Source organism: Anguilla rostrata, chromosome 16 (assembly GCF_018555375.3).
Source record: "Anguilla rostrata isolate EN2019 chromosome 16, ASM1855537v3, whole genome shotgun sequence".
Lineage (NCBI taxonomy): Eukaryota > Metazoa > Chordata > Actinopteri > Anguilliformes > Anguillidae > Anguilla > Anguilla rostrata.
In genome coordinates this window covers 29,932,733-29,943,399 of record NC_057948.1, presented here as the reverse complement: position 1 = coordinate 29,943,399, position 10,667 = coordinate 29,932,733, and the positions used below count along the sequence as shown (strand labels likewise).

General features: G+C 40.7%; 1 protein-coding gene across 2 annotated transcripts; it reads left to right on the top strand.

The window, feature by feature from the left end:
- Positions 1-442: 442 nt before the first annotated feature.
- On the top strand, positions 443-10,476 carry LOC135241541 (mixed lineage kinase domain-like protein). 2 transcript variants are annotated; one of them, XM_064312028.1, is made up of 11 exons: positions 443-595; positions 4,014-4,468; positions 4,763-4,846; positions 5,678-5,855; positions 6,914-7,014; positions 7,144-7,279; positions 7,458-7,542; positions 7,835-7,974; positions 8,523-8,572; positions 8,901-9,041; positions 9,874-10,476. In XM_064312028.1, the coding sequence occupies exons 2-11, from the start codon at positions 4,021-4,023 to the stop codon at positions 9,921-9,923; spliced, it is 1,413 nt and encodes a 470-aa protein (XP_064168098.1). In that variant the 5' UTR covers positions 443-595; positions 4,014-4,020; the 3' UTR covers positions 9,924-10,476. The 2 variants fall into 2 exon arrangements, with proteins under 2 accessions (XP_064168098.1, XP_064168099.1); XM_064312029.1 differs by having other exon boundaries at positions 443-599; positions 4,019-4,468.
- Positions 10,477-10,667: the final 191 nt, after the last annotated feature.

Sequence of the window (10,667 nt, the reverse complement as noted above, 5' to 3'; positions counted from 1 at the left end):
TGTGTACAAAGTTGCATTCTCTTTAAACAGAATAGATTCGGCAGATGTATTTTTCCTTCACCAGGTAGACTGTGAGGCTATTAATGTTAGGTAAGGTTATTAATTTTTATTCTTTCACCGCAGGAGAGGAAGTACATTTTAATACCCCTTCCTGAAAATAAACATAAAATTCAAATACAATTTTATAAAACCATCTAAACATTTAAACTGCTCGGTCAATTTTATATTGTCAAGGAGCATACTGGAGTAGAAACACTGTAGATGGTATTTTATATGTTTATCTACTGAATGCTTTGTGTGCACAAAATTCTAACAACCTGTTTGCCCTTTCTTGTTGGGCAATTCCATGGTGTCACAGGTACATCAAAGTATAGCACTTGACAGTATTTTTTTCAAATGCACACTAGAGGAAGCACATTAGCAGCGAACATGCTGGCTGACTGGATGCAGTGGCAGCAGCTGCAGTAGGGCGGAGTCAGTGAAGAGGTACAGGAAGAGGAGCCGGACAACCTGTATCCGTGGCTCGCTAGTTTCATAGTTTCATTTTCTAACGAGTGCCGAAGCCAGTGACTCAGGAGGTCTTTTTTTCTGCTGAGTAAGTACAGCGAATTCATCTCAAAAGAGCTTGGTTATTCCTGTACTACCGGCTCAATTGGGTCATCAGCAATGTGTTAGGAGATTATATCTATTCTGTTTGTGTTCTTTTCCAGCTTTAGAGGTCTGGCTCTACAGTTGGATTTTGAGAGACACTTGCTGAACGTTACAAATTGGCACTTTCTTGCTGTCAAATGTTGATTGATTCATTGAACACAACAAAGATTGAAAAGGTGTGTCAGTGACCCAAAAAGTAATGTGATTCAGTTGTATGTCTTCTATTTTTTCTACTGGCTTTATTTTTCTTTGTGTAGAAGCCACTTGTAGGAGACAGTGAAACAAGGAACAATCCAGGCGTATGAATGTTATTGCATAGAACTACTGGCTGAGGGCATTATGTAATTCAGCGCCTAATACATTGAAGGTGTCGGCAATTAATTAAAATCTCACTTATTCTACAGCAGGAAAGGTAAGGTTTTAGGCATTTATTGAGTGCTACATTTAATGGTCTGTCAAGCTATTTAAGAGGTAGATATTGAGACTACAGAAGACGGAACTCACTGAGATTCGCTAAATGGAGAAGGGAAAGTGTGGAGTAATTTTATGTGGGACAAAACTGTATTTCACAATGTAATGTACAGGCTGAACAATTAATTGTATGGATTGCCTTCATTTGCTGAGATGAGTTTAAAGTGATAAATATTTGTATCAGTTTTGATTTTCAGTTTTAGAATGGTTTCATGTGGATGATAGCTTTTTGGAGTTATTAGGTGCACAGAGAAGAGATCACATATTGATTTATGTTTGTGTTTGGTGGAACAGTTCTTATGGCACATATGGCCCAGATTTTGCATAACCTCTCTTTTTTATAGGTTGATTGCTCAATGTTACTATACTCATTGACTTCATACTCATTATTCTTCAGCGTGATCGGCTTTGGAGTGTAAAACTATGACTTTCTTTGGGGGCACAAATCTGTATTGTAAAACAGCAAAGGGGGTCTCTGGCTGGAGTTTGTTTAGTTGTTTGTTATGATTTTGACTACTTGTATTTTTATTTATTTTTATTTTTCCATAGATTGCGTTGTTGCCGTTCTCGTTGTTAGTGTTAATCAGTTTAACCACCAGGGTCCAAGTTGAACTATGCGGTTGTTCCCTGTACTTGGACCGGTACTTCTCTCTAGGGGTTTCGTCATACTTGTTCCTGGTTATGGTTATACACTTTGTTGTACGTCGCTCTGGATAAGAGCGTCTGCCAAATGCCTGTAATGTAATGTAATGATTTCATGTTTATTCCTTATTTTGTGCAACTTCCACTGACTTCATGGGTCCTTACAGTACAAAGGTGGAAGTACCTGCTGGGTTCAACTAGATACCAGAATGCCATGCTACAATAGGATGAATCACTGGAGACTGACTTATCTATGTGATGCAGCTCTTGAATTGCTTCCAACATATTGGTGGTTAGCTGACATCAAGTGGACACCCTAAAATGTTTTTTCACCGAAAACCATGTTGGTGATTGTTATTTACCAGTTCATGGTTTTACAGAATTGAGAAACTTGCAATAAGCAAGTTTTTGTTCCTCTTTTCAGTGATTTTAGAGGAACCTTAAGTTGGCTACTACATTTTGATGTGAATCAGATTTCAGTCACTGGTCAGTAATGCTTTTAAGAACTGTGTTTAGTCATGCAAGCGTTGGGTCTTTTAAATCAAGTAAACCCCTATGGTGGTAGGTGTGACGACTGTCTCTAATATTATTTTATTCTTATTGTAGTTACAGGAGTACATTGACATTGACAGAAGAAAAGTGTGGGCCAGATTATGCACTGTAATACGTTTTCTCTGTACCTGACAAAGCGCAAAGTATTGGCCTTTTTATTTCTATGCTTCTGCCCATAAGAACTAAATGACTGTTCAGCAAACCAGAAACCACGAGGAGGTTTTTGTCGTGCTGTGCTGTGGTTATTTTTTATGCAGTTTGCTTTAAAAAATGTTCTAAGCCCAACCGAACTTTGTTTTTTTGTCTGTCTTCAGCCCCCCTCATGATATGAGTGCTGTGAGTTTCTTCACTGCCTGCAGGTTTCAACTTGTTTAATTTTTTGACAGCAAAGGTGGCGTTTCTGCAACTGTACGATTATCTAATATCTAGGAGACAATATCACCAAAGATACGCACACTTGTATTAAACAGTGCGTGAATACAGGTGTTAAACACAGTGCTATTCCTGCATTGGACAAGAACCGGACTTCTCGTACCCTTTCTGTGGAGAGGGAATATGATCACTGTAAGATATTGCAGTGCGTTCATGTTTTTCTATGAGAGACACTGCACTAACAGCAGAGTAAAGAGACAAGTTGGGCTCACAGGACACCTGTACCGCATTCTGTTACCGGTAGTCCTTGAAGGATACGCTTGTGATTGGTTGGTTTTGTTTTCTTGTGTGTTTGTTTGTGTTTGTGTCACCAATGACTACATCACACAGTGGGACTGAACACAGGACTGTTGTTTCAAGACTGTCACATTAATAATTGAAATGATGGCACTTTGTTAACGAGTGGAAGCTTGGGAGCTTCAGTGTGTTCTCCTTTACAAGACGTGCTGGCCTTACTATGCACTGCTATAAGCAAATAATTCAATAGATTCAATAGATGCTGTTGTTTCGGCAGTATTTTTTATGTGCTTTGAAATACTTCATGAATCCCTTGGTACAACCTATCCTGCTGATGATGGCAAAAGACCAGAATCAATAAAATGACTGTTCATTTGTTAAGAGTAAGAGTAGCACTAAATACTGTCAGAAATGTGAATAACAACACCAAAAACTGCAACAAGAATAATAATTTTAAAATGCATCCGCACATGTTCTCAATTTACCTGAGTATTTACTAAAACTAATTATATGAATGAACGCATTCTTCATCACTTGTGTGTTTAAATAGCAACACTGCAGTATTTAATTTCCATGAAACTCAATGCTATTGCCGTTGAATTAAGAGACCGGACACATTATTGTTCTCATGACCAAGGTGAATTCCCTGGAATTATGCAGCTTGTCAGATACCAGCTGAATTTGTCTTTGCACATTGAGATTAACCAGAGACCAGAACAAGCGGGTTTGGTGGCTGTAGCGATGTGGTTCCATTCTACATCTGCTTCTAGGTCATTGTTTGACTCATTGAATAAGACATGACCTTGGCTGAGAGCCAATAAGTTCTCTGAGCCATTTTTGCTTTCCTTGACATATGCCCCTTAAATTTTATCCAAAAAGTTGTTGTATGCTAAGGGAATTGTTCATTGTTCATTGTCATTTTAAAGTCGTACTTTTAAAGTACTGATGAGCACTCACACGTAAAATGGCCCTCACGAAGAATGGCTGTGTTCGAATCCTCTTTAAGTGTCTCTCTCTCCGTTTTGCAGGCCAGCCATGGACCTCGTGGACCCCATCCTGAGCATCGCGGAGAAGCTGTACGCCCTGTGCGGGGAGGTGAAGGCCAACAAGAAGCGCTGGCGGAGGCTGGCGGACCGCGTGCGGGCTCTGGAGGCGATCGTGAGGTCGGTGAGGGTCAAGGGCCTGGGGGAAAAGCCCGAGGCGGTGCGGCGCGGCCTGGAGGAGCTGAAGTGCACCATAGAGGCGGCGCAGGAAGTGGTGAAGAAGTACACCTCCAGTCGCTTCCTGAGTCGCATCGCCCGGGCCTACGACCTGGGCGAGGAGTTCGAGATGCTCAACGACAGGCTGAACGACACCTTCCAGCTGCTCTCCCTGGCCCTGCAGATAGACCAGCGGGAGACGCTGGCCAGCGTGTTCGCCGAGGCCAGACGCAGGGAGGAGGACCGGGCGGACAAGGAGAGAGATCACAAGGAGCTGGAGATGTGTAAGACGAAACTGATAGACTCCTGAACCATGTTTTGTAAAAAAAATCAACATGCACGCACATGTCCTGCCAGTGTGGGTTTTTCTGTCCATTTAAGATGACGCTTTTAAATCAAACTTAAAACGGTAGGCTTACCTGTGTTTAGTTACCAAGCATTTGAAAACATAAAGAAGAAACAAAATAATGTTTCTGATTTAAAAAACGATAGGTTCAGGGAAATGACAGAAACCATTAAGGCACAGTTAGACTCGCACAGCACTGATGGTGTTCCTGAGTTTGTGACTTTTCCCACAGTGGCAGAGAAGGTGGATGCTATGCAAGAGGGGGTGGATTCCGTTAAAAATGACGTGCAGGACATCAAAGTCATGCTGAAGTCTCGTGAGTACCCTCTTTTCCCCTAAAAGCTCTGTATGGCATTGAGACAGCCTGAATTCCGATGGAGAGGAAAATAGAAAGGACCCTATGGTAGCATCTGTTTTAAAGGGATATTATCATTATAACTGTATTTGCTGACGTTTTGGATGACCTCCTGTTCCTTTGTCTTTTGCTGCATCCCCGAACCCAGCGGCTGGCCCAGCTAAGCAGAGCAGCTGTGAGTTGTGCTCTCTTAGTGAGGCGGCGTTTGAGTGCTGTGCTGTGGTCTAATGCGTGAAGTTGCATATTCATTAGCATGCACCAGGGCTGTGCTGCACTAGCTCGGTATTCTCTGTCCGGAACTCTCTACTTAACCGTCCTTGTTGGAATTTTCTGATTTCTGCCCCCTACCTGGGCTGCATCATGGTTATTCAATGCCACAGTCCTGGGTTTGGGCCATGCTGTGCTATTTTAGAGACAGAATACAGGACCTTTGATCCCCACTGGAGTTTCTCAGGTCCTTGAACTTGTCCTGGCCAGTTGCAGCGCAGGTCTTACGGTGTGAGATCGTAAATAAGTAATTAGAATGTTCTTAACTGAACATTCCAATGCTGACCAGCAGTAACACTAATGGTAATTGGAAGCAATGGAGTTCTATAACACAGGCTTAGAATTTTGAGAAGACCTTGTCTTCAAAGGGTCAATCATTTTATGAGAGCCATTGAGTGGGTGGAAACTTGAGTCCCCTTGTCTTCTTGGTCAGCTGCAGTTGTAAAGGCATTTCTAAAACACCTCTGGATGCCCAAAGCCAGTACCCTCACTATTCTGAGGCTTTGCTCTGTGTCCTATTGGCAGTGAAGACGCCCAGTCTGCAGCGTCTGGATATTAGAGAGATCAAACTAGAGGAGCTGGAATTTGAGGAGCCCAAGAAACCTATCATGAAGTCACCCACCCATAAGCTGTACAAAGGACAGTACAACAAATTTGCTGTGGCCATCAAACGATATACCTACACCGCAAACACTACACCAAGGTACGTGTGCCTCATTCGGGACCCGTGTAGGTATCTTAGAACAGTATCCAGGGTCATGACCTCTCTATCTCACTCTGCTCCTCCCACAAGGATCATTTTTTTCAAACAGGACCGTAAGACGTGTCCTTCTTTTTACTGTAACCCTTTTTTTTTGCCTTCACAGAGTAGCTTATATCAGCCTACACACCTTTTATGAATTATAAAAGTGTACATACAAAACTACTGCAAATGAAGTGAACAGAAAACAATTACTTTTTCTGTGGAGAGGGTGTGAGGTTACCGTGCTGGTGTTGCATTTCTTGGCGATGTCAGATCGACTGAGTGACTACAGAGAGAGAAGCCGGCAGGTGAATATGTCAAAGCCTGTGAACGACAGAGCCACACCCGCTTACAGGAACAAGTTGGCACACACCTGTTCTTTCAGGCACATAATGTGACACCTGAAAAAACTGGATATTGTTCATGCACAGAGTTAACTGCAGTCTTTTGTGATGCAAACCGACAGTTCCTCAAAATTTTTGTGAGCTTCTGTTGGACAGTGATCCATTATTTTATTTTCTTATTTTTCCAGACTGCAATGTGTCCTTTTGTGATGTTGCAAAGAGAATAAGCCAATGTAAAATTCCCACTGAAATACCCATCTATTGGTTGGGATGAAGGGTAGAATTTTTTTTTAAACCAGGAACTAGGCATGATACTTGGAACATTTGCATGGTGCATCTAATTTTATATTTTGGAGGCTTGCCCTTTAACTGCACCCTCGTCTGAGGCAGGTTTAAGTGAAGGTGCATAGATTGTTTTTTGAACGCCATACCATGAATGTCAGAGTACTTAGGGTTATGATTTATGGATTGGTAAAAACTGAACTCTGAACTTCAAATTTAGTACAGATGACTCCCACTCCAAATACCTCTTCCTAACTTGTATTTTGCAAACATATGTTAATATTGAAGTTTCATTCCATTAAGCTGTAAATTCCCTTCGGGAAAAAAAAAAATACTTTTTTCTATTTTCAAATTATAATGTATTTAAGTATCTGCTATCATTCTGTACCACAGTGAGGTGAGGAGCATATTCAAGAAGGAGGTGGAGACCATGAAACGCTTTGAGTCACCAAACATCCTCCGCATGTTTGGGATTTGTGTCCAGGACGAGGATGGTAAGCCCGATGTTCCAAAGATAATAGAATTTCAGCATTGTTGAAAGAATGAGCTTCATGGCAATGATACTGTATTGCCACCCCACCGGCAGTGTTCATATGAGCAGTCTCACCTGTGTGTGCCCGCAGGTCCCTGCCCAAACTATCTCATCGTCATGGAGTTCTGTGAGAAGGGAAGTCTGCGGGAGGTGCTATCCGGAAAGGACAAACTTTCCTGGGGAAGACGGGCTCGTATGAGCCTAGATGCTGCTCAAGGCCTTTACAGGTGACCAGCAGGCATGCTGTCATGACGTACTCACTTAATTCAGTCCACACACGCACACACACACACATGCATGCACACACACGCACACACACACACACACACATGCACACACTTCCCAGAGTGCTTTCTTTCATTCTGAAAGGTTAAATTTTAACGTCAATCTTTATCTCCATCCCAGGCTGCACCAGTCGGAGGAGAAGTTTAAAGTACACGGTTGCATCAGCAGTGGCAAGTTCCTGGTGGATGATGGGTACAGGGTTAAGGTATGAATGCTGGCTCAGGTAACAGGTTTCTTAAGCCAGGTGGGCCTGTGCTGAGGGATGCACAACAGCATTTGTGCATCCCTCAGTTTCTGAAAACGATATGCCCATGTTAGGCATTGACTACCAATAAAGTAGAATCGCTGAAATGCAAATTAGTAAATGAGTTGCTGTCCATTGTGCCTGAGAGAAATTTCGAAAAGCCCTGCAACCTGACTGGCATGTGGTTAACGTGTGACGCCGTCGTGATCTAACAGTTTATTCTGCGCGCGCGCGCGTGTGTGTGTGTGCGCAGCTTGGGTGCTTTGAGCTGGCGAAGACGGAGACCTCCCTGAGGAGAGATAAAAAAGGGAACAGCACGTCCGTACACTACTGCTCCCCACAACAGCTTCAGACCGTCCACCACTCCTACAATAAGGCCTGCGAGATATACAGGTGGGTGCAGCTTCAGACCGTCCACCACTCCTACAATAAGGCCTGCGAGATATACAGGTGGGTGCTGCTTCAGGCCAGGGGTCTATTGGATGAAGAAAAAGGCTCAACATTTTTAGAGCTGTAATATTCTCAAACAATGTAATTGTATCTACATTGATCTCTTTTTTTTGTTTGTTTTGTTTTTTCCATATTGTTAATGATTAACATATTGCATTTCCTGTTTTAAATAATACACTACAGGTTGAACTAATGTGCAAAAACTTATTTTAGTAATAATAGACAGCTATAATATATATATATATATATATACTCAATATATACCTGCAGTGGAAATACAGGTAGTATCTATATACAGTTTTTAATACCTCATGAGCCATGATGTCTTCATTAATTTAAAGTACAAGGAAAAACAGATTAACAACTTCAGATTATTTGTTAAGCACTAAACGGTAAAACAACACTAACTTCATGAAATGCCCTTCAAACAGTACTTTAGAGGTCAAACTACTATGCCTATATAGTGACTGTGCATATTGTGCATTCTATAGCATTGGCATCGTCTTGTGGGAAATTGCTACTCGACAGATTCCCTTCAAAGGTATGTATCGTCAATGTACAGTATGTATGGACCATGTAACATGTTATATGACATCTATGCAGGCTGGCAAAGTTGACCAAATAAAGCCCCGTCTTTTCTGGGAACAAATTTCTCCTTATGACCAAGCTTTCTGTGATAATGTAATAGTCTCCTATTAGAAGTCTGTAGGCAAGTATACAAAAAATATTTATATTAACAAAATATTGTCATCTGTCTCTTTTAACAAACCCTATTTTTTACATATTTACATCAGGAGGGAAATGCCTGTAAACAAGTAGATATTGATATTTGTCTAACCTCTATCTTTTGAACTTTGGTTTCTTGTAAGACATGTCAGAAAAAGAGGTCTCTCAGAAGGTCTGTGCAGAGAAGTTCAAAGAGCCCCTTCCTGAGGACTGTCCCAAATGCTTTGTGAAATTGATTGATGCCTGCCGCTCTTATGATGCTTTCCAAAGGCCATCTGCAGGAGGTATGGTGATGGTGTTGTACTGAGTGCAGATATTTGCATCTTGACCCTCTTTACGCTGTCAAAAAAATGGTGGATCATTCAATTGTCTCGATCCAAAAACAAATTTCTCATTGCTCTCAAACTATGTACAACTTTTCATCTTCCCCTCAGAAAAGTGCAAAAGATTTAACTTACTTTGTAAATAATCATCACAGATGATAATAGATTGGAAGAAAGATAGCAAGTTGCAATAAATCATCTGCTTGTTTGTTATTAACAAACAAATACTATACAGACACAATGACCAGAAATACAAAGCACTAAGCATGTGACCACAAACCACATCAACCAATCTTGTGAAAGTCATATTCAAAGCAGCAGTGTAAAGAGGTGATGACAATGATTCATACAGGATGTGCAATGATTTTCAATAAGATTAAGCTCTATCATGTCAGTGGCATCCCTGTGATTTCTTTAGAGATTAATGACATGACATTTCAGAGCATGCTGCGGATTACTCTGATGCAGCCTGAAACTTCCACTAACTGTGTGAATTAAAGGAATACTCGCAACAATAAAGAATTTTGCAAGGGTCTGAAATTTTCAAAATAAAAATCCCAACAATAAAACCATTATTATGTTTAGCAGGATGGAATTATGCTATACATTCAACATAATGGAATTAATTAAGCTATAATCGAATTTGCCTTACTGTTGTTCACAGTCGCTCATTTCACAGTGTTCAATAAGGCAGCGTGATCTGCCCAAAAATCATGAGATGAGCTGGGAAAACAAAATTTGGTGTGTTTGTTTGTTTGTTCTCGCCTTAACTTACTATTGAGTTGCTCCACAGTGCTGGTGGACAAGCTGAGGAAGGTGGTACAAGAAATGGAGGATGACTGATGGGGTGATCGATGTTACAATGGAAGGACAGATAGATGTCCCTGGAAGGAACAAAGCACGGAGGCGGGCCTGGAATATTCTGAAGCAGGAACTCACTACCCAAAGACAAAAGCATTCAGAGGACTGACTTGTTGGAGCTCACCAGTTGCTATTCAAGTTGTGTTTCAAGCAGTTTTGTACCTCTCAATTTCTGATATGAATATAAATTTCATATGATTTTTATTGTGTATTCTTCTTTTTTTTAAAATTTTTTTTTATTTTTAAAGCCCAACTCCCAAAACCGGATGTTTCTATTCCCATCTGCTTATTTCGGTATAGCTTTAGGTGCAACAGAGAGAAAAGACCATTCACATAGTGAATACACTTACATATCATGGAATGGTCCAAAAAAAAAAAAAAAAGAAAGAAAATGGTTGAGATGTAGACATCACGTATTCTTTTTAGAACAGCTCTTCATAAAGAGTAAATGTACTAAAGAATGAGAAGGACAAACCAATGCCAAGTGCAAATGAATTATTTTGTGTAAGTATTAAACAACTTTATTTTAAAAGACCTGGCCATTTGTGATCTAATATTTAAACAATAACTGTTTGGTATCTTGAAATAGCGTACAGTAATTACTTTAAATCTGTGGAGATTTGGAATTTTTATATTGTACAAACAAATGGTGATATATTACAGTACGTGCAAATACTTTTCTGTATGGGTTATTATCTACCAGCCTCATTGGTACGCTTTGTATGA

What these genes read in the sequence shown, in the direction of transcription:
- LOC135241541 (XM_064312028.1), top strand. Translation starts at nt 4,021, where the DNA reads ATGGACCTCGTGGACCCCATCCTGAGCATCGCGGAGAAGCTGTACGCC. An exon ending in AAGGCCTGCGAGATATACAG is followed by an intron (nt 7,975 to 8,522) that starts GTGGGTGCAGCT and finishes TGCATTCTATAG; the next exon opens with CATTGGCATCGTCTTGTGGG. An exon ending in TCGACAGATTCCCTTCAAAG is followed by an intron (nt 8,573 to 8,900) that starts GTATGTATCGTC and finishes GTTTCTTGTAAG; the next exon opens with ACATGTCAGAAAAAGAGGTC.